This window comes from Girardinichthys multiradiatus, chromosome 8 (genome assembly GCF_021462225.1).
Source record: "Girardinichthys multiradiatus isolate DD_20200921_A chromosome 8, DD_fGirMul_XY1, whole genome shotgun sequence".
Classification (NCBI taxonomy): Eukaryota; Metazoa; Chordata; class Actinopteri; order Cyprinodontiformes; family Goodeidae; genus Girardinichthys; species Girardinichthys multiradiatus.
The window spans coordinates 28443597-28467603 of NC_061801.1; the positions used below are offsets into that span (position 1 = coordinate 28443597).

Here is a 24007-nt window from a genome sequence, read left to right on the forward strand (position 1 = left end):
AACTGTTTCAATACAAAACAGCTTCAGGGGAAAATATAGAATGAAGTGTGTGATATAAGATCCAGTCTGTTTGATAGTTCATACGGCTCATTTACCATTACAATTTTCCAAGGTCTATGTTTTAATACACTTTTTCACCAACATTTAAAATACCTGTTTGACAAAACATCAACGGAATGTGTTGGAAAAGATATTTGTGAACTGATTTCATTAGTTTTTATGCTTGAGAATGTTAAATAAACACAAAATTCTTATATTCAAAAAATGAAAGAAAACCAAACTGATATTGTGTTCCTTTTCCCTAAGTCCCAAATAACCAAAGACAATGAAAAACACAAAAATCTTTGTTTTTTCCCTCAACAAAGAGCATAAAATGTGAACTGGTCCGTGATGTACCCTCTTCAAAGTGCTGGTCATCCCAGCTTTTGCTGCAGCAGGGTGACATTTTATGTATAATGTATCAGACTTCGAATCTGATAAACTGACCCTTTTTTTTTTTTACTGAAAATGAAACTGAAGTTCAGCAAACATTTTCCTATAATAGAAAACCATGAGTAAGACTGAACCATCTTTTTCTTGTCATAAATCTATAAAATTTTGTACCATAAATATGAAAGTCCTAAAAAAAAACCTGTTGTCAGTTTCCCCAAAGCAAATCTGACCTTGAGACCTCAAGACATACATTCACTGGCCACTTAATTAGGTACACCTTGCTACTACCCAGTAGTTAGTCCCCAGAAATTTCTGTCCATGTTGACATGAAAGCATCATGCAGTTGTTGCAGATTTGTCAGCTGGACATCCACGAAGTGCATTTTCCATCCCAAAGATGTTCTGCTGTCTGTGGAGTCAGTGAGCTCAGTGTCAAGTTTTAGAAACCAGCAGTACGCAGCCATCGGAAGAGGGGCACCATTAGGTCATAATGAGTTGGACATGGTCAACAACAATATTCACGTGGACAATGATGTTTAAAGAATGCTAAATTACTACAAAAAGGCACAACATGTGCTAGGATAATATTTCCTACACATTTACACCCCCACCAACAGACTGAACATTTAGATCCATGTTTTTATGTTGTCTATGCTAAATTCTGACTCTGCTATATGACTGTCGCAGCTGAAATTGAGACTCTTTCAACCATGCTGTTACTGTCATATTTTGGTGAATTGTGTGAAATGTAGCCTAATTTCCTATTCTTCTGATGGGAGTGGCACATGGTATGGTCCCCTGCTGATGCAGCCCATCTGCTTTTAGGTTCAACATGTCATTCACTGATTACATAGCTTGGCTGTAGGTTGTAATAAGCAGTTATCTAAGCTACTTTTGTTTTTCTATGATCTTAAACCAGTCTGCCTATTCCTCTCTGAGTTCTGATAGGCCTTGTTGTCCACACAACCGCTGCTCACTGAATATTGTCAGTTATTTTGGACCATTCTCTCTAAACCCAAGATGGCTGTGTGTATAAAATCCCAGTAGGTCAGCAGTTTCATACATAGAGCAGCCTGTTTGGCACCAACAGCCATGTCATATTCACAGTCACTTAAATCCCCTTTTTTCCCTATTCTGTTGCTCGGTGTGAACTTTAAATGACTAAATACACTCCGTTGTTGCCATGTGATAGTCTGATTTGCCATTTGTGTTAACAACTAGTTGAACAAGTGTACCTAATAAAGTGGCCAGTGAGTGTATATTGTTACTTTATAAAGAAGATATCATATTGACATTTATGTTTTTTTAAGTCTGATTCAACCTTACTTGTTATTTTGGGATGTCCTTATTTGGAAAACAATAATGGCTAAAAATTAGCTATTAAAAAGAAATGTATAATTGTCAACCCTGCAAGCAAGTTTTAAATCTGCTTTGACACTTTTTTTTAGCAATGTAAACGTTCACCTGACTGTTTATGTTGATTAAAGAACCTGTTTTTCCATTAATTTTAGTTGAACCACAAAAAACACATGCCAGGAAGAGTCTGGGGATTAGAATAGTTTAGTTTGTGCCACACTTCACTGGATCAGTAAACAGTACCAATCAACCAAAACATATCCTGAAAACATTGTTCTGCTGTGAACTCAATTCTGGTCTCACATCTGACTCTAGAACATTCAGGTAAACAGAGGAACTCATAGCTGACTCAAAGAAAGTGAAATGCCAAAATCACATGGGTGCAAAAGTAGCTCAAATCCTTACCTCTCCACCACCATGCTTTAAAGGTTATATTTGATGTTTGTGCTTATATTCCATGTTTGGTTTTCACAAAATTGTGCTATGCATTATGAACAAAAATGTCTACGTTGGTCTCATCTGTTTATAGAACATTCCTCAGGGTTCATTCAGAGACAACCTTGTGATCCAAGTTGTGGCATAATGTTCTTTCTGGACAGAAGCTTTATCATTCGCTTTGGAAACAATTCATAGTTATTTAGTCATTTTCTAATTGTAATGTCATGAACTTTAATATGTTCCATTTCGAGGCTATTTGAGTCTGAGACAAAGTTTTATTCTATTAGTAGTCTTCTTTTTTATTTCTCTGAGCATTGCATGGTCTGTTCTAAAAACTTTGTTGAGACATCCACTCCTGCGAAGCTTGTCTTAAATGTTTTCCACTTGTGGATGATATTTGTTACTGTAGATAAAAATGATAGACTTCAAACTGTTTGAAAATGGCTTTTAAACTATTCCAAGGGTGATGACCATTAATAATGACTGTTATCTGCAAGCCACTGATGGTTTTTGATTTATTGGTGTGGGCCAACTGGACAGTTGCATACGTTGGCTTCAGAAGCAAGGTAAAGGTGGATGATGCAAAAAAACTATAAAATAAAAGAAATACTATCTGCTGTCAATGACGAGTGGGCACCCCTGTGTGTCGAGCAGTTAAGGTAGGCAACTCCTGGTGTGAAAATAGCTCCACTTGGCCAGTACTTTCCCTCTTAAATCATATGGAACCATCAGGGGTGTACTTAGTTTTTACCATGACTATGATTAGTGTCACAAAATGTTTTCTTAAATTCCTAATTTAATTTTTGATTTGTCAGTTTATTAGAGTGGTTCCACCTTGGTCGAACCATGAGAATGATGGCTACATAAACCAGTTGTCCTCCTCACACACACATTCCATTTCTTCCAAACCTACTGCTTTGTATGTGTATGATTAAGGAGGCTATGTTGACAAAATATGCAATACCATGATAGCTGTATCACACGGCATAAAAAATGAGTTGTTTAATAAGTGAATCCTCAGCGTCATATAAAACAGTTCTCACTAGATCTTGAACAGCATATCCTCGTTTCACCATAGAAAAAATGAAAACCAATCAATCACCTTGTAAGCTGGCAGAAAAAAATACATTTATCTAAGGGCATCCCGGGTTCAGACAGTTTACATAAAATACTGTTCATAAACAGTTTTTGTTGGGGTGTCCTTGAGTACAACATAAACAGGTCCCAACAATGGAAGTGCTTAATTTTCTCAGAAACAAAATCTGACTCAAGCAGTGTGTATATATATATATATATATATATATACACACATATATATATATATATGTATATATATATATGTGTGTATATATATATATATATATATACACACATATATATATATATATGTGTATATATATATATACAGTACACACCAAACGTTTGGACACATCTTCTCATTCAAAGAGTTTTCTTTATTTTCATGACTATGAATATTGTAGCTTCACACTGAATGCATCAAAACTATGAATTAACACATGTGGAATTATATACTGAACAAAAAAGTGTGAAACAACTGAAAATATGTCTTATATTCTAGGTTCTTCAAAGTAGCCACCTTTTGCTTTGACTACTGCTCCACACACTCTTGGCATCCTGTTGATGAGCTTCAAGAGGTAGTCACCTGAAATGGTTTTCACTTCACAGGTGTGCCCTGTCAGGTTTAATAAGTGGGATTTCAAGCCTTATAAATGGGGTTGGGACGATCAGTTGTGTTGTGCAGGAGGTGGATACAGTACACAGCTGATAGTCCTACTGAATAGACTGTTAGAATTTGTATTATGGCAAGAAAAAAGCAGCTAAGTAAAGAAAAACGAGTGGCCATCATTACTTTAAAAAATGAAGGTCAGTCAGTCGGAACAATTGGGAAAACTTTGAAAGTGTCCCCAAGTGCAGTCGCAAAAACCATCAAGCGCTACAAAGAAACTGGCTCACATGAGGACCGCCCCAGGAAAGGAAGACCAAGAGTCACCTCTGCTGCGGACGATAAGTTCATCCGAGTCACCAGCCTCAGAAATCGCAGGTTAACATCAGATTAGAGAACAGATCAATGCCACACAGAGTTCTAGCAGCAGACACATCTCTAGAACAACTGTTAAGAGGAGATTGTGTGAATCAGGCCTTCATGGTAAAATAGTTGCTAGGAAACCACTGCTGAGGACAGGCAACAAGCAGAAGAGACTTGTTTGGGCTAAAGAACACAAGGATGGACATTAGACCAGTGGAAATCTGTGCTTTGGTCTGATGAGTCCAAGCTTGAGAGCTTTGGTTCCAACCACCGTCTTTGTGCAGCGCAGAAGAGGTGAACGGATGGACTCTACATGCCTGGTTCCCACCGTGAAGCATGGAGGAGGAGGTGTGATGGTGTGGGGGTGCTTTGCTGGTCACACTGTTGGGGATTTATTCAAAATTATACTGAACCAGCATGGCTACAACAGCATCTTGCAGCGGCATGCTATTTCATCCGGTTTGCATTTAGTTGGACCATCATTTATTTTTCAACAGGACAATGACCCTAAACACACCTCCAGGCTGTGTAAGGGCTATTTGACCAAGAAGGAGAGTGATGGGGTGCTGCGCCAGATGACCTGGCCTCCACAGTCACCGGACCTGAACCCAATCGAGATGGTTTGGGGTGAGCTGGACCGCAGAGTGAAGGCAAAAGGGCCAACAAGTGCTAAGCATCTCTGGGAACTCCTTCAAGACTGTTGGAAAACCATTTCAGGTGACTACCTCTTGAAGCTCATCAACAGGATGCCAAGAGTGTGTGGAGCAGTAATCAAAGCAAAAGGTGGCTACTTTGAAGAACCTAGAATATAAGACATATTTTCAGTTGTTTCACACTTTTTTGTTCAGTATATAATTCCACATGTGTTAATTCATAGTTTTGATGCCTTCAGTGTGAAGCTACAATATTCATAGTCATGAAAATAAAGACAACTCTTTGAATGAGAAGGTGTGTCCAAACTTGTGGTCTGTACTGTATATATACATGTCTAATTAGATTATAAGTCACATCAACTGCAACGTTTTTCCTAAATAATTTTGTTTGACTTTTTCAAGGACATGTATGAAGAAATTACATCCTTCAATGACATTCAAGAAGGTTCTTATGAATGCGATGTTACTGCCCTCATGTGGTTAAAGATATTACTACAGCCTATGGCTTTACAATCCACATTCGGAAAATTGCATTGTTGACCGTAGCTATTTTCACCTTTTTCAATCCAATTTTTAGTCTATAATCTGATTTTTTTTTTACTTGATCATCCAGATCTAATGATATATATATATTTTAATTAGTTGCACAAGGAGTGTGTGGACCCCTGCAATCAAGAAGCTGTTTTCTGGCGGAGCTATAGGGATTAGACACTGATGGATCCTTTTCCATTGAACCTTTACACATTTTGTGATTTTACAGTCACAAAGCTCAATGTATGTTATTGGGATTTTATGACAGACCAACATAAAAGACCTGCAATATTGTAATGAGGAAATAAATGAATACAGGGATTTCAAAATGTCTCACAAATAATCAAAATAATAAATAAATAATCTAAGAAATGGCAATGGTGTTTTCAGGGTGCAATGTCAGTTTACTGTTGATTTGCATGTGTACTGGACCTTATTTTGGGGTATCTGAACAAAGGGAGAAGAAAACAAATGCACACCACACTTTTCACTATTATATTTGGGAAGATTTTAGGGAAAAAATCTGTTTCCTTTGACTTCAAACTTATTCACTACTGTGTGTTGGTCTATCACATATCCCAATAAAATACAAGTAATTTTTGTGGATGTAACATGACAGAATGTATATCCAATATGTCCAAATGAACAAAACAATGCAATGTATAATGAACCCACAGCACTGCAAAAAGCAGGAAATGTACAATCCCTCCTTTGACTTTTACTGAACGGTTGACTTAACTTTCATTGAGCTATTTTCACTTATGAACATTAAAAGTGGGAGGTTTGTTGAACATAAGCAAGTAAATATTGTTATTACAGTGAGGGCATTTCACTGCGTTTCCATAAGCCATGGTTGCATCAGGCACAGAGGGTTGAGAGTAAGAATGTTCGTCTGAAGACGTACAGGGTTGCGGATCGGACACTGGACCATGTGCCGGGTCTGGTAAAACAGGCTTCATGGAGGGTGCAGCGTCTTGCAGGAGAGGCTTCTTGGAGGGAGGGGCGACTTGCAGGAGAGGCTTCACAGACGGTGAGGAAAGTAGCTTAGTAAGTTGGTCCTTGGGAGGTGAAGTGGGTATTGGACATGGCTCTGGGCTTTGATCGTTTTCAATAACTCCTTGACATATCAATAAATGCCTCTTCATATCCAAACGGCGCATGACTGTCCTAGAACAGAGAGGGCAGTGGAAATGTCCCTGTGGCCTACATTGAAGGCTGCATCGGAGTAATATTTTATCTGCAGGAGAAAAAACAAAAATGTATATGCATTATATATACACACTGTATTGCCAAAAGTATTGGGTCATTTGACGTTACACACATGAATTTTAATGACAACTCATTCTTAATACAAAGGTTTTAACAATCCGCTGACCCATCTGTTGCTGATTCATTGTTTCTGGGAAGGCTTTCCAAATGGTTTTTAAGTACGGTTATGGAAATATCTGACTATTCTTCCATTAGAGCATATGTGATATGAGACATTGATTTTGGACGAGAAGGCCTTGACTATAGTCTTTGCTTTAATGCATTCCAAAAGGTGCCCTTTCTTGTTGAGGTCTGGACTCTGTGTAGACCATTCAGTCCTCCACACCAAACTTACTCCTTTGTATCTTTATAGACCTTGCTTTGTGCACCGATGTGCAACCACATTGGAATAGTCATTTCTAAGCTGTTCCCATACATTTCAGTGTATGAAATTGTCTACAATGTGTTGGTCCACCTTTTGTTGTCCCAGTAGTAGGCTGGTAATGTGATCTAACCTTGTCTCCAATGATTACGTTCCCTAATGGTGTGTTCAAGAAGCTGTCATTATTGTCCTTGTGGTCTTATTTTGTATTTGGGCTGAAGCATAAATAGGAAAGGAAATGTTAATGCTTCAGACAAAATACAAAACAAGACCTTAAGGACAGGAATGGCAGCATCTGCATCTTCATCAGAGTCAAAGGTGAACACACCATTAAGGAAAGTAATCATTTGAGATAAGGTTCGATCACATTATAAGCCTACTACTTGGATGAAAAAAGGTAGAGCAAACCAATGTGTCAAACAAACTGTGCAAAATAAAACAAAACCGCATAACTATCTTTAAACCACCAACAGTCACATGAAATACCAACAAAATATACTTAAGTTGTAACATGACAAATTCCCAAGCAGGATACTATTACGAGGCACTGTACATACAAGTACATACATATAATACCAACGTACCTTTGTAAGGCAGACCGTGACTAATGTGGTGGTTCATATGTTTTTCAATCCTTTCCTTCACAGTGGGGTCAAAGTTGGGACAAATAGGGCAGTGGAACAGTTTATTACAGCACGTGTTGCATTCTTCTAGTGCAATCTTTGAGTTAAGGTTAAAGATTGAGATGTGCATCTAAAACAGAAAGTAAAGAAGAGAAACAGCAGTTACACTACTGTTACAGCTTCACTCACATTCATTCTCGGCCTAAACTAATATACAGTCAAATTAAAAAGAAAGTACACCCTTATTCAGGTCTAGGGTTTTGTATGTCAGGACATAATAAAAAGGATATGGTCCAAACCATGTCCAAAAGTTATTCAAAACTAGCCTCAAATTAGGGCTACACTATATTAGAGTGCAATGATGATATTTTTACTAAATGTTGCAATGACTATGGCAGTTGCAATAAATCCACATTATAGAATCGATAAAATGGCATTCTTACAGCTGTGGATGAAATGTTAATGGCTGGGAACAAAGTGAAGGTAAAAGGTTATTTAAGCGTTGAGTTTGTAGTCATCTAGACTGCACTGAAGAAGCCTCCCCACCCAACTTTAAATTGTGTATGTGAGAACACTTTGGGTGTCAGAATCGTCAAGCTACAGACAGCTTGCAATCAATGTGGAAAAAACCGGCTAACCATCAGCCACCAAAATCTGCAGCTGTCTCGGAGCTTTTGCTTGTCTCGGAAATTAGAGTGCAGGCCTTGTAACCTTGGTAACACCCAAAGTGAGTTTGTTGAAGTTACAAGTTGAGAAAATTGTGGAATTTGCTATTTGTTGTGGTGCTGACTACTTTTACCGATCTACGTCTCTCTACTTTATGTGTTCAAATACATGGTCATGAACTGGAAGGAGTTGTGGATGTAATATTTCTGTATATAAATGCATTTTTCCTTTTTTTGTAAAGTGCCTTTAAGTATTTGTTGCGAGTTTGTGCTATAAGGAAAAGCTCTAAAGTAACATGTACCAAAATCTACCAAGTTCTGACTGCAAAGAGAATGCAACAATCTTATTGGTGCTTAGACAATAAGAATAGTGCAATTAGTGTCTAAGCAAGGGGTGTCCAAATTGTGGCCTGGGGGCCATTTGTGGCCCTCGGAAAGATTTTGTGTGGCCCCCAACTGTAATTCAAGAATGGTACAAATTTCACTGAAAGATACAGGCAGTTGATAAGTTGCAGCTGCTATTTCTTGAAGAAAGAGTGACCCAAATTCTGCTCTTGTTGCTGAGAATAGGCTATAACAATTGTTACAAAAATTTCTGAAATGACATGCCTTTCTTTCAATAAGGCAAAAGTGTGATACTATATTTTGGATCTAACATGAATTACAGACCAATTTTATACTAAAATCTGTTTCCTTCATTAAAATATTCCATATTTCGTTTAATATTAATCCTGTAAAAGTAATACAAACCTTAAAGAAATTAGTTTTACAGTTTTAATTAAAAATATATTTTCTGTGGCCGGCAAGTACTTTAATCTTTACAGTTTTGGCCCCTGTGGCAAAAGGTTTTCACACCACTGCCTTAAGCTAAGCTAAAGGGCCAGTTTACTGGTTTTAGGGCTTCTGCACTGCAACTGACGATCTCTAGCTAAAAGGTTCAAATGCTTCAAATGAACTAGATAACTTTACACTCAGATTCTTTAAACACAGTTTCAGTTTTACAAAACCATTATTATAATTGTGGAAATAAAAAAAGTTAACATTATCAATTGTTTTAGTATTAGAAACACACTAGAATTAGAAAACATAAAAACATAGATATATGGTCTAGTTAAACATGAACTCAAATGTTATAGTGATTACAAACTATTTAAAAAAAAACCTTATAGTTTGTGGTTGTGAAACATTTACTCTGTTTGAGAACACAACAAAAACAGGGAAATTATTTGGTATGTTACAATGAGTGAGTTGCTGTTTGAGCGCCAATGTTATAATGAAAATATCATATGCTACATTACTGAATATGCCCAAAGGCAGCCTAAATAAAAGGCAATCTATTAACTGACATTTATACTAGGGTTCTGCCAGATTCAGTAAGGTAGATTCAAGACCTTTTCAAGATCATTAAGATATACATTTAAGACATAAACACCTAATAAAAAAATACCTTAAAACATAATACATTTCCTAACTTATCTTTAATGTATTTAATATATTAAACAAGATAAATATACCTATGATCAATTACATATTGATGGTGGGTTTTAGCCAACTATTGAAATCCCTGTTTTCAAGCCTAATCTCATTAAATATATACTTGCCCATAATGAAGGAGCTAGAACTGCATAGCAGGAGGGTGTAAATTGTACTTGCTTAAACATACAATAACAGCCAAATTCTATTGCAGGTTTGTGGAGAATGCTAAATGTATGGGGATTAATTGCTTTGGACAGGGCTTATTGCTTCCCCGAATTATGGGGTTTGTAGTTTTATCTAAAAACAAAGAAAAAAAAAAAGGAAAGAAATTTGGACGAATTTAAGGCATTACTACAAGTACTTTAACAGCTAGAATATAAATTAATACTTTTTATGTCCAAAACGTAAGATCATTAAATTTAGGACCTTATATGACTTTTTAAGACTTACTGCATTACAGTAATTACTCCAAAGAAGCAAAACATTAATCAAGCTGTAATAATTTTTTTAAGCTGTAACAAATAAAACGTAAACATACAAGGGGGTGGTCCTAGAACAGCCGCCACTGAGCTGGAGGACTGACTAAACGTCGAAACGTAGCAACGAGTACCCGTCCAACTGATACCGTGCAATGATTTAGCCAGATGTTTCAAACAAAAACATTAAAATAAAGTTTTTGTGTAAATTCCAAGGTAAACGATATTTATCTAAGGGAAAGTCAGCATCACGGCAAAATTAACATCACTTGTTATTTATCCTGCATGCATTTTATACATACACACAGAAATCCATATTTAAAAAGAAAATGACTTACCTTGGAGCTCAATTCTGCTTGCGGAGGCGGAGCGGACCTATTTCCTCCTTCTGTGGAGATCACGTGTTTCCTCTAACCGTTGCAAACCCGTAATCTCGCGATATTGTTTGAGGTCAAAGTTAGCAGCACCATGTGTGACTGAGGAGAACTCTAACGATTACATACAGCACCTTCAATTTTTTCGGGAGGGAACATTTTACTCTGCTTGTCGAAGTTTATGAGGAGTTTACAATTAACGGCTTTTTAATGAACGTATCTCGCGATATTCTTCGCAGCTGATGGAGCAGGTTGGAAGTCGACGCTGCTTGCTGCTGTAGCCCCTGATAAGTTCTTTAGCTTGGCATGATTAAAATCCGACCACTGTTAAGTGTCTTGGTTAACTACAGACAGTTGCTAGCTAGAAACGGTAGGTCAAGTAAAAAAAAAATAATAAAAATAAAAATTCAAAACTTATTCAACATTTCTGGTGCGGTCTCCTGTCCTGGTTTCACAAATATACAATGCTACATTTGCAGGTTTTAAGTTGTGCACAATGAGTGAAGAATCCACAGATCAACAGACAGCCAAGTTGTTAAAAAGGTCAAATGAGGAGAATGAGGACTCAGCTGAGAGAGCCACTAAAAGAGTGAAAGCAGAAGGGGAGCACACTGAAGATGACAAGAAGTACCCTAAGAAGAAAGTGGTCCTCCTTTTGGCATACTCCGGGAAGGGATATTATGGCATGCAGGTATGTTCACTTGCTGGGTGTAAAAGTGTTGCAAAAACCAGAAACTGCATCTGCAGGAGTGGTTTACCAAGGGGGTGGCACTTCTCCAGTTTCCACACCATGACTTTTTGTTTGTTTTTTTGCCACAGACTTTCTTGTAAGCAACACAGAGGTGTAGTAGCCTACTTTCACCCACCTGACTGGCAGTGTGCAGCAACCAGTGGGAGGAGGGAATGTGCATGGTTAATTTGCACATCATACACATAAAAAAAAACAACTCTAGCCACTGCAGCACTTTATATGATATGCCAATGTAAGGACCTTACCTGTGTGCAAGTTTTTGCGGTTTTTAATGTGCACACTGGAATCCGTTTAGGGTAAATTTGCATGAAGTGAAATTTAAACGAAATATTACTTCAGGTTTCAGCACAGGACAAAAACAGTTTGGTAAAACCTTTAACTTAATAAATTCACAATGATGGAAATCACTAGAACTATTCTTAAGAGGTCCAAATCATATTGAACAGAGAAATGTTTGTAATCATAGGTACCTAAGTACCTAAACATTACAAATTGAGATATGGAGTCCATCATGGCTCAATTTTAGCTCCCATACCTTTTAATGTATACATGATGCTACTGGAAAAGACCAGTAGCAGCTGTAGACCAGTAGATTTTCACAGCGGTGCTGATGACATGCAGCTTTATATTGACATGTTGCCTGATGATCCACAGTTGATTGATGCACTTTTTAGCTCTGGTTTTACAATCACCTCCATGGCTGCAGGTGTACACCTTTGGGATCAATTAGAGGGCTTAGGAGTGAACACACTCCTAAACCTTGAGGAAGATGTTTACAGAATAGTTAAAGTTGCAATCACAGGCAACGATGGGTCAATCAAAAAATTTGACTTTTTATAGATTAAGAATAGGATGTCATTAAAGTTTATGTAAAAGTAGACAGACATATACATTTGGCAATATAGTGTATTTAGCCATGGATGGTGCAGAATTTTCTGCAGCTTAACCAGGAAAAAAAAAAACTCAAGTTTGAATATTTGGCAAGAAACTTTGAGTAAAACGTCAACCTTCTGACAGAAACAGATGTGTTTAGTATGACGGACATAACACTGACACCAACAGCTAGTGAATAAGTATGGTATGATTTCCTTATGGCATAAAATAAACTGTTTAAAGGACTTTAACATATGGGAATGGTATGATGGAAAATTGTTGTGGTTCTGAGAATTTCACTTAAAACATTGTTGCACCTTAATGCCAGTAACCCGCCGATCGCTAGTTGATTTTTGGCATATAGATGCTTGAAAACATTCATTAATAGACTAAAAATGTAATAGCCAAAAAGAAACCAGTTAAAATGATGGGGTAGGAGCACCTTTCTTTTACATCATAAGTCCTCTTAGAAACGAGCAAAAGCCTGCATTTTGTGAATAGGTCGAACCACACTTAAAATGTTCTGATACAAGAGAAACCTCTCTATTTTGTGCTTGTTCATAATTCTTACCATTTTATCTTCTCATATTTTAATAGATATCAACTTTTATTAATTATTTCCCTTCCCCTCTTTTTTTTAAAGCGGAATCCTGGAAACTCCCAGTTCAGAACCATTGAAGATGATCTGGTCATTGCTCTTGTTAAATCTGGTTGCATTCCTGAAAACCATGGTGACGACATGAAGAAGATGTCCTTCCAAAGATGTGCCAGAACAGATAAGGTATATTCACAATTTTTGAGGTTCATGCATCTCAAAAATGTATTGCAAGTTTGAGGTAAAAAAAAAAACAAATCTCCCAAAAACATTTTTGGCTGCATTTGCCATGTTTTTGCCAAAAAAACGGTTAAATAGTAAACCATTGTTTTGCTGCTATTTGGCGATAGCTTGCCTAGTTTGTTTATCTTGTTGGGTATTATCAGTACAATATTGTTGTTTTTTTTTTACTTCAGAAATTTTGCTGCTTCCTCTTTATGTTTATTTAGGGTGTTTCTGCTGCTGGTCAAGTGGTTTCACTGAAGATACGTTTGATTGAGGACATAATAGAAAAAATCAACGAGCATTTGCCCCCACAGATCAGGGTGTTGGGTAAGATTCTTGTATTATAAATACTTGCAACAAAGGAGTACTGAAAAGTTTGCTGGTGACCGGGATTGCCTGATTCTCAGCTTGATGTCCCTGACCATTCATTACCTAAGAACTAACAGATCGCACTGATAACAACACTCTTTGTTGTTCAAGTTTTTCCTGTTGGAAGAAGATATAAAAGACAGCTATAAACTATATAAACTATATTGTTTATGCCAACTGTTAATTCAGGCTTCTACAGAGAACAAAAATGCAGTGGGTTGACAGTGCTGGTCATTTCTCCTTCGCCATTTTTACCTGGGCACTTGTGGTTGTTTCATACCCAACATTGTCGGGTACGAAAAGGAGTCGTCTGCCACTGGGTGTCAATTTATACAACTCTGGGAGCGTTGCATCCACTTGGCAAAGGGGCAACCTAGCGCTGACTGTAGCAGATAATACGAAGGATGAATTTATTACAGAAGTGTTTCTGTTTTATTCTGTTGAACTTTGAGGCTCTTTTTTGTCATGAACAATTCTGGATTTAGAAATGTTGGCAGCCTTTTGGAAATCTCTGAGTTAGGTTAAGGGTATAAATTCTCTAGGGAATACACAGGGAGACTGTTGTCGACACTGATCACTAAAATAATATGGTCTAAGATGTGGAAAAATGTAAATGCTGTTAAGATGAAATTGGAACTGCTAAAATTGACAGATCAAATCTTTACAAAAGCTGGAAATTGGTGCATCTCTAAGATTTTTAAGTGGAAGCCTGGGATGTGTTCATGATGTATTTTTTTTTCCCCACAGGACTTAAGCGAGTAACCCAGGGATTTAATTCCAAAAACAACTGCGACGCTCGTACGTATTCCTACATGCTCCCAACTGTGGCCTTTTCCCCCAAAGACTATGACACTGAGAATATAGCAGCATTTCGCTTAGAACCAGAGACTCTTCAGAAGGTGAACCAGCTTTTTACCCATTACAAAGGCACCCATAACTTCCACAACTTCACCTCCCAGAAGGCTCCAAGTGATCCCAGCGCCCGCCGCTACATCACAGAGATATCCTGCGGGGAGCCTTTCGTCCGTAACACTTGGGAGTTTGCTGTAATCACTGTGCGAGGCCAGAGCTTTATGCTGCACCAGATTCGCAAAATGATCGGCCTGGTGATTGCAGTGATCAAGGGCTATGCCAAGGAGCAGGTGATAGAGCGGAGCTGGGGTCAGGAAAAGGTGGACGTCCCCAAAGCTCCGGGACTTGGGCTGGTACTTGAGAGGGTTCACTTTGACCGGTACAACAAGCGCTTCGGAGGAGACGGTCTGCACGAGCGGCTGGAGTGGGATCGCGAGGAGGAGGCGATCAAGGCCTTCAAAGAGGCTCACATATATCCCACCATAATCGAGACGGAATGTGAGGAGGGCTCCATGGTCAGCTGGATGTCCACTCTTCCCATCCATGACTTTGAAGCAACAGTTACTGAAACACAAGACAGTAAAGACCAAAAACAGGTACATCGGAATTATTGATTTACTAATCTGATGTGCTGCAAAAAAAAAAGTTGTATTGTAGTTAACAGTTTCTTTCATTTTCCCTACAGGAGAATGCAGATGAAGGGAACAACTCTGATTAGGCCACCTGTGGAGAGATGCCTTTTGTCAAAGAAATAATTGTTTATATTTGGTATTATATTTGTTTGTTGTTTAAAATCTTAAAGACAACTGCTATTAACTAGCATAATAAACCCTTTTTTGTTCTCTAAGGTGATCTTTTTAGTTCTTGGTTATTCTACTTTGGAAACACTATATATGCCTACTAAAGTAAATGAAATGTGTTATAAACTTTTAATTCTGATTAGATTTGCTCAGAATCAAAAACGTTTTTTTATTTTTGGGTTATTTATTTCCATCTATTATTATATTTCTTGCATTTCAGAATCAGCTTTATTGCCAGGTTTGTACAGACAAACAAGGAATTTGACTCCAGTACACTTTGCTCTCAATAATAAAGAATATATATTTAAATGTACAGTACAGACCAAAAGTTTGGACCCACCTTCTCATTCAAAGAGTTGTCTTTATTTTCATGACTATGAATATTGTAGCTTCACACTGAAGGCATCAAAACTATGAATTAACACATCTGGAATTATATACTGAACAAAAAGTGTGAAACAACTGAAAATATGTCTTATATTCTAGGTTCTTCAAAGTAGCCACCTTTTGCTTTGATTACTGCTCCGCACACTCTTGGTATTCTGTTGATGAGCTTCAAGAGGTAGTCACCTGAAATGGTTTTCACTTCACAGGTGTGCCCTGTCAGGTTTAATAAGTGGGATTTCAAGCCTTATAAATGGGGTTGGGACGATCAGTTGTGTTGTGCAGGAGGTGGATACAGTACACAGCTGATAGTCCTACTGAATAGACTGTTAGAATTTGTATTATGGCAAGTAAAAAGCTAAGTAAAGAAAAACGAGTGGCCATCATTACTTTAGGAAATGAAGGTCAGTCAGTCCGAACAATTGGGAAAACTTTGAAAGTGTCCCCAAGTGAAGTCACAAAAACCATCAAGTGCTACAAAGAAACTGGCTCACATGAGGACCACCCCAGGAAAGGAAGACCAAGAGTCACCTCTGCTGCGGATGATAAGTTCATCCGAGTCACCAGCCTCAGAAAACGCAGGTTAACAGCAGCTCAGATTAGAGAACAGGTCAATGCCACACAGAGTTCTAGCAGCAGACACATCTCTAGAACAACTGTTAAGAGGAGACTGTGTGAATCAGGCCTTCATTGTAATATAGCTGCTAGGAAACCACTGCTGAGGACAGGCAACAAGCAGAAGAGAGTTGTTTGGGCTAAAGAACACAAGGAATGGACATTAGACCAGTGGAAATCTGTGCTTTGGTCTGATGAGTCCAAGTTTGAGATCTTTGGTTCCAACCACCGTGTCTTTGTGAAGAAGAGGTGAACGGATGGACTCTACATGCCTGGTTCCCACCGTGAAGCATGGAGGAGGAGGTGTGATGGTGTGGGGGTGCTTTGCTGGTCACACTGTTGGGGATTTATTCAAAATTGAAGGCATACTGAACCAGCATGGCTACCACAGCATCTTGCAGCGGCATGCTATTCCATCCGGTTTGCATTTAGTTGGACCATCATTTATTTTTCAACAGGACAATGACCCCAAACACACCTCCAGGCTGTGTAAGGGCTATTTGACCAAGAAGGAGAGTGATGGGTTGCTGCGCCAGATGACCTGGCCTCCACAGTCACCGGACCTGAACCAAATCGAGATGGTTTAGGGTGAGATGGACCGCAGAGTGGTTTCTGTCTAGTTTCAATAACTCCTATCTTTCTAACTTTCATAAATATCCATCCAGTGATTAACATACTTCTTTCGGTTTAGGACAATTCTGGAGAAGATGGACCAACAAGGGAAGGTCACCCCCTTCGCAGGCCAAAACAATGTGGGACAATTTGAAAAAAAAGAAAAAGAATTTAGAGTATGTTCAGAAGTTCTCATGTCACACACAAATAAAAAAATATTTCTAAAAGTCTTGTTGGTTTCTCTGTTTAGTCAACTCTTCTTTTATTCCCTCTAACTTTAGGATTGCAAGTATCCAGGGTCAGGAGAGGGAGTCAGTGAAAAGCCCACTGCTGCTACTTGGCCCTGGTTTGTTCTAATGGATGAGGTGTTGGGACAGAGGTCTTCCACAACACCTCCTGTCCTAATTGCCTCCATCCCTGAGGACACTCCAGGGCCAAGCGGAGCGGTGGGCAACCAGATGGAGAAGGAAGACAGTGAGCCAGCAGGAAGAGGTCAGAAAAGAAAGAGGGACAGAGATGATGGATTTGATCAGGGAGGACATGAGGACACAGAGAGAAGCAGAGGAGAAGAGTGTACAGAGAATGGAGAGAATGTTTTCCAAAGAATGGCACCAAAATAAGGTGCTACATAAGAAATATTAAGTTTTGTTCAGATTGTTTCTTAAAGTTTTAAGGTGTTCTAATAAATTTCAAAATTGTTTTTGTCATTAATGTTATTTACATTATGAAAAATATTATGAAAAATACAAACAGCACTTTAAACAGAATGGGGGAAGAATTCAAACAGATCAAGATTACAAGACAAAAGACATAAAATATAACTATGTACAAGTATTTACAACGGCGACAGCAGGATCAACCTGAGTGACCGGTTCCTGGAAAAACCTCTTCAACAGAACAAAGAGGCAGATGTCTTTTTGAACAGAAAGTCTGGCGGTGTGGCTAAATCTCTCACAAGGTCAGAGACATGGATGGGATGCTGCAACTGAGACCTGTGGTTAGTCTTTCTGGATGGTGAGTGAAGCATCACACAGGTGGTCTGCAGATGTTTGTGATGTCTCTCTCCGCTGTCCACGGTATCGTCCATCAAGTGGGTTTAAAGGGCTGGCTGAATTGACGGCTGCCACATCACTAATAGGTAATCGGAAAAATGCAGAATTAGAAGATGGTGCTCACAAAATATTACAATTAGTTATACCCCTCAAAAATGTATCACATCTATAATATTATACTTGACTGACACAGTAGTCATGTTCTGGTGGTACCTCCTCCAGGGCGGACACCTCAGCTGAAAGCTGGTCCTGCCAGAGAGCAACACTGCCTGCCTCAGTCCAAACCTCAACCTCATCCTCTTCTACAGCCAAACAGAAAAACAGGGACTTTTATTCATCGGCAGTTCTGTGCTTCATGGAGACGTGGCTGTGTGGATTAATACCGGACTCTGCGCTGCAGCTGGCAGGATTCCAGCTCTACAGAGCGGACAGACACACGGAACTCTCCGGCAAAGCGAAAGGTGGAGGAATCTGTTTTTACCTCAACATGACCCACGAACTCCCCAAATATAGACAGTTTATAAAATGTCCGACCAGAGAGGACAACATTCTGGATCACTGTTACACCACCATCAGAGATGCTTATCACGCCGTCCCACGTCCTGCACTGGGCCAATCCGACTACATCATGGTCCACCTGATTCCTGCATACAGGCAGAATCTAAAGCTCTGCAAACCTGTTGTGAGGACGACAAGGAAGTGGAGCAGTGAGGCTGTGGAGAATCTCCAGGCGTGTTTAGGCTGTACAGACTGGGATGTGTTCAGGACTACTACCAACAGTCTGGACGAGTACACAGAGGCTGTGACTTCCTACATCAGCTTCTGTGAGGACAGCTGTGTACCATCATGCACCAGGGCGAGTTACAACAACGACAAACTCTGGTTCACAGCTAAACTCAGAAGGTTAAGATTGGATAAGGAAGAGGCCTTCAGGAGTGGGGACAAAGACATATACAGAGAGGCGAAGTACAAGTTTGGCAAGGCAGTGAAAGAGGCCAAACGACTGTACTCTGAGAAGCTCCAAAACCAGTTCTCAGCCAACGACTCTGCGTCTGTCTGGAAAGGGATAAAGCAAATCACCAACTACAAGCCGAAAGCCCCCCACTCCATCAACGACCGACGCCTCGCCAACGACCTGAACGAGTTCTACTGCCGCTTTGAAAGACAAAGGGACAGTCCTGCAACCATCCCCCACGACGCCCCCCAACAGCTGCAGCCACAATCCACCACTCCCACCTCCCCAACCTCAAGAGGGGCCTTGGCACCTCCAACCCCCACCCTGAAGTTCCCCCCCACCAGCCCCCTACCCACGCCGAGGACGGCTCTTTCCATCCAGGAGAGGGACGTCAACAAACTCTTCAGGAGACAGAACCCCCGGAAAGCTGCTGGTCCGGATTCTGTCTCACCAGCCAGCCTGAAGCACTGCACTGATCAGCTGTCTCCAGTCTTCACAGACATTTTTAACACCTCACTGGAGACATGTCATGTGCCAGCCTGCTTCAAGTCCTCCACCATCGTCCCTGTTCCCAAGAAGCCAAGGACCACAGGGCTTAATGACTTCAGACCCGTCGCCCTGACCTCTGTGGTGATGAAGTCCTTTGAGCGCCTTGTGCTCTCACACCTAAAAGACATCACCGACCCCCTCCTGGACCCCCTGCAGTTTGCCTACAGAGCCAACAGGTCTGTAGATGATGCAGTCAACTTAGCCCTTCACTTCATCCTCCGGCACCTGGACTCCACAGGAACCTACGCCAGGATCCTGTTTGTAGATTTCAGCTCTGCCTTCAACACCATCGTCCCAGTTCTGCTCCAGGAGAAGCTCTCCCAGCTGAGTGTGCCCGTCTCCACCTGCAGGTGGATCACTGACTTCCTGTCTGACAGGAAGCAGCGCGTGAGGCTGGGGAAGCACGTCTCTGACTCCCTGACCATCAGCACCAGTTCCCCCCAAGGCTGTGTTCTCTCTCCTCTGCTCTTCTCCCAGTACACCAACAGCTGCACCTCCAGTCACCAGTCTGTCAAGCTTCTGAAGTTTGCGGACGACACCACCCTGATCGGACTCATCTCTGATGGTGACGAGTCCGCGTACAAATGGGAGGTGGACCATCTGTTGGACTGGTGCAGCCAGAACAACCTTGAGCTCAATGCTCTAAAGACAGTGGAGATGGTTATGGACTTCAGGCAGAACCCAGCCCCACCTGCCCCCATCACCCTCTGTGACTCCACAATTGACACTGTGGAATCTTTCCGCTTCCTGGGAACCATCATCTCCCAGGATCTCAAGTGGGAGCCAAACATCAGCTCCCTCATCAAGAAAGCCCAGCAGAGGATGTTCTTCTTGCGGCAGCTGAAGAAATTCAACCTGCCAAAGACTATGATGGTGCACTTCTACACAGCCATCATTGAGTCCATCCTCACCTCCTCCATCACCATCTGGTACGCCGCTGCTACAGCCAAGGGTAAGGGCAGGCTGCAGCGTGTCATTCGGTCTGCTGAGAAGGTGATTGGCTGCAGTCTACTGTCGCTCCAGGAACTGTACACCTCCAGGACCCTGAAGCGGGCAGGGAAGATTCTGGCTGATCCCTCCCACACAGACTCTTTGAGACTCTCCCCTCTGACAGGAGGCTGCGGTCCATCCGGACCAAAATCTCACGCCACAAGAACAGTTTTTTCCCATCTGCCACCAGCCTGGTTAACAAAGCCCGGAAACCACCCTGACACTCCCCCCCCTGACAGGACACTTGTAACCTGTAACTCTATGCGTTACATTAACGCTCAGCTTGGACTCCTGCTTTACTTGCACAATGATCACCTGCACTGTTGTATTGCTCTTGCATCTTATACGGCTCTACTTTTACTCTCACTCACTTAAAACTGTGCACATATATTGTGCATTTATATTATATTGTAGATATGTTTATACTGTTTAATTTGTACTGTATTGCACCAACTACGCCAAAACAAATTCCTTGTATATCCAAAAACGTACTTGGCAATAAAGCTTTTCTGATTCTGATTTATTGGCTAGTTAAATCAAACATATTTTTTACCTGAACATGATTGTCTCTGGGTTGTACCTGGAATCAGAAATTATAATGCTAACTGAATTATAAATAAACTTTTAAAACATGTAGCACATTTCTTCATTAAAATGTAATATTGACAAGCTTATTTATTCTCAATCACACTGTCCAGCGATACGGTTGGATTACATTTATTCTGGTTAACCTTAATATCATCTGAAATGTTAAATTGATTTTCAGTAACAATTAAAATAATAACATAAACTGTTAGGAATCACTTGTGTTAAACGTTCACTGTGATGACTGCCAGCGGGAGCTTAGTGCCGGGAGTCCGGTCAGATCTCTACCTTAACTGGCTCGCCTCACCGCCGGTAGGGCTGGTGAAGCAAACCGGCAGTTACTACGCCGGGAACGGAAAACTGAACACGTCGGAGCACGTTTGAAATTAAGCGATGTCTAGATAAATCAAGCAGATATTTCACGTTTACATAGTTATATTCCTGCACTAAAAACATTGTAGAAGTTAATTTGTGTCACAGAAAGTGTAATTTTCCACAATTTACTCACAGCTTTTGTTGCTATGGTCCGCCATGGCTTCCTGCTTAACCAATCCGCTTCGACCCGCAATGAATGATGGGAAATGATGGGCCGCGAAGGATACTCACGACCCATCCTTCAAATCGGGCAAAATAAGGACACATTTGTCGGCCGCATTTGAGGGAGTCATGATTCATGAATTGGGACAGCCTTCGTCGCGGCGCTGTAACGTAATCGGCCTACAAAAACGGCCTTCGAAGGATGCAGCCCCTGAGGTTGACTTACGGGTCAGCCACGGCGTTGGTACATTCCCTTTCCGGTTGACTTTCTGAAATGTAAAAGTGTTTTCTGAAATGTAAATTTGTTTTCTGAATTGTAAAAGTGTTTTCTGAAATGTAAATTTGTTTTCTGAAATGTAAACTTGTTTCGCATCTTGTTAAATTGTTTTCTGAAATGTAAATTTGTTTTCTGAAATGTAAAAGTGTTTTCTGAAATGTAAATTTGTTTTCTGAAATGTAAATTTGTTTTGGTACTTGTAAAAGTGTTTTGCACCCCCCGCCCGGCCACCGTAGTAGCCCTACAGTGCCGGTGTTACGTCGGTAACACCTGGCTCTGCTTCTTCTTCTTTTCTTTTTTTTCTTTTCCTCAATCATGGGCGGGTGCAGTGTATGGAAGCAAATCGTTACCATATTTCAAATGAAAAAGCATTTTCAGAAATGCTTTTCCATTTTAAGAATGTGGCTGCATTGTTTGACTCATAAATGAAATTAGTAATCAATAATCCTATTTGCATTTTAATTTTCTTCTTCAAGACTGCTCATTCTTTCACTTAATTAAAATGAAAAAGAAAAAGACATTTGAGATTTTTTCCCCTCCTTGAACCGTCACCTTAACGTGGTGGAGGGGTTTGAGTGCTCAAATGATCCTAGAGGCTATGTTGTCTGGGGCCTAAATGCCCCTGGTAGGGTCTCCCATGGCAAACAGGCTCTAGGTGATGGGTCAGACAAAGAATGGTTCAAGAACCCCTCATGAAGAACAAAATATCGAGGCACGTGACGTCGCCCGGTACGGCGGAGCCGGGGTCCCACCCTGGAGCCAGGCCTGGGATCGGGACTCGTCGGAGAGCGCCTGGTGGCCGGGTTGCTCCTCGCGGGACCCGGCCGGGCCAAGCCCGAACGAGAAACGCGAGGCCATCCCCCAGTGGGCCCACCACCTGCAAGGGGAACCGTGAGGGACCGGTGCAAAGAGGATTGGGTGGCGGACGAAGGTGGAGACCTCAGCGGCCCGATCCCCGGATGCTTAGGCTGGCTCTAGGGACGTGGAATGTCACCTCGCTGGGGGGGAAGGAGCCTGAGCTTGTGCGGGAGGTCGAGAGATATCGACTAGAAATAGTCGGGCTCGCCTCCACGCACAGCGTGGGCTCTGGGACCCATCTCCTTGAGAGGGGTTGGACTCTCTTCTACTCTGGAGTGGCCCACGGGGAGAGGCGGCGGGCTGGTGTGGGTTTGCTTGTTGCCCCCCAGCTCAGCCGTCTCGTGTTGGGGTTTACCCCAGTGGATGAGAGGGTTGTATCCCTGCGCCTTCGGGTTGGGGAGAGGTCTCTGACTATCATTTCAGCCTACGGGCCGAGTGGTAGTGCAGAGTACCCTGCCTTCTTGGCGTCCCTGTCGGGGGTGCTGGATAATGCCCCTCCCGGGGACTCCATTATTCTGCTGGGGGACTTCAACGCACACGTGGGGAACGACAGTGACACCTGGAGAGGCGTGATCGGGAGGAATGGCCTCCCCGATCTGAATCCGAGTGGTGTTTTGTTATTGGACTTCTGTGCTAGTCACGGATTGTCCATAACGAACACCATGTTCAAACATAAGGGTGTCCATCAGTGCACTTGGCACCAGGACACCCTAGGCAGGAGGTCGATGATCGCTTTGTTGTCGTATCATCAGACCTTCGGCCGCTTGTTTTGGACACTTGCGGCATTTCTGGAAATGCTTTTTCATTTTCAAATTTTACATTTCAAATTGAATTTTGGTATCTATTTGCTGGGGTACATTTTGAAAAATAAATCTCAAATGTCTTTTTCTTTTTCATTTTAATTAAGTGAAAGAATGAGCAGTCTTGAAGAAGAAAATTAAAATGCAAATAGGATTATTGATAACTAATTTCATTTATGAGTCAAACAATGCAGCCACATTCTTAAAATGAAAAAGCATTTCTGAAAATGCTTTTTCATTTGAAATATGGTAACGATTTGCTTAGCAGCAGACTATTCAGCCAATCATGGCCGTTGTTCTGAGGCCAACGCATCACGTCACGCGTAGGTCACATTTAGAAAAGCACGATTGGCTGGAATTTCCATCATTTGTTTCCGAATCCGGACACAGATGCCTTCAAGGTTCACAAAATAACTCCGACAGACTTTGTCGATAGGCTGATGACAACTGATTACAACCACACATTCACGGAATGGTCACATTATCGTACATTTGGCCTTTTTTAGGAATATTGATCGTACAGAGAGCAAAATAATCGTACATATACGATAATTATCGAACACCTGGCAACACTGGACCCACTAGTTTGTTTTTCGTGTAAGCCCTTTTGTCGTATTCTCCTGTGGAT

At 40.8% G+C, this 24007-nt stretch overlaps 2 protein-coding genes across 2 annotated transcripts; one reads left to right on the forward strand and one right to left on the reverse strand.

Annotated features, from left to right (window-relative positions):
- Positions 1–5937: 5937 nt before the first annotated feature.
- Positions 5938–10784, reverse strand: LOC124872094. Its single transcript, XM_047371776.1, has 3 exons — positions 10665–10784; positions 7671–7839; positions 5938–6693 (listed from the first exon to the last, which is right to left on the reverse strand). Exons 2-3 carry the CDS (start codon positions 7837–7839, stop codon positions 6212–6214), a joined length of 651 nt encoding a protein of 216 aa, XP_047227732.1. The 5' UTR covers positions 10665–10784; the 3' UTR covers positions 5938–6211.
- A 144-nt stretch (positions 10785–10928) lies between these two features.
- On the forward strand, positions 10929–15212 carry pus1 (pseudouridine synthase 1). The gene is made up of 6 exons (XM_047371774.1): positions 10929–11070; positions 11180–11391; positions 12968–13105; positions 13369–13471; positions 14261–14961; positions 15051–15212. The coding sequence occupies exons 1-6, from the start codon at positions 11007–11009 to the stop codon at positions 15081–15083; spliced, it is 1251 nt and encodes a 416-aa protein (XP_047227730.1). The 5' UTR covers positions 10929–11006; the 3' UTR covers positions 15084–15212.
- The last annotated feature ends 8795 nt before the right edge of the window (positions 15213–24007 follow it).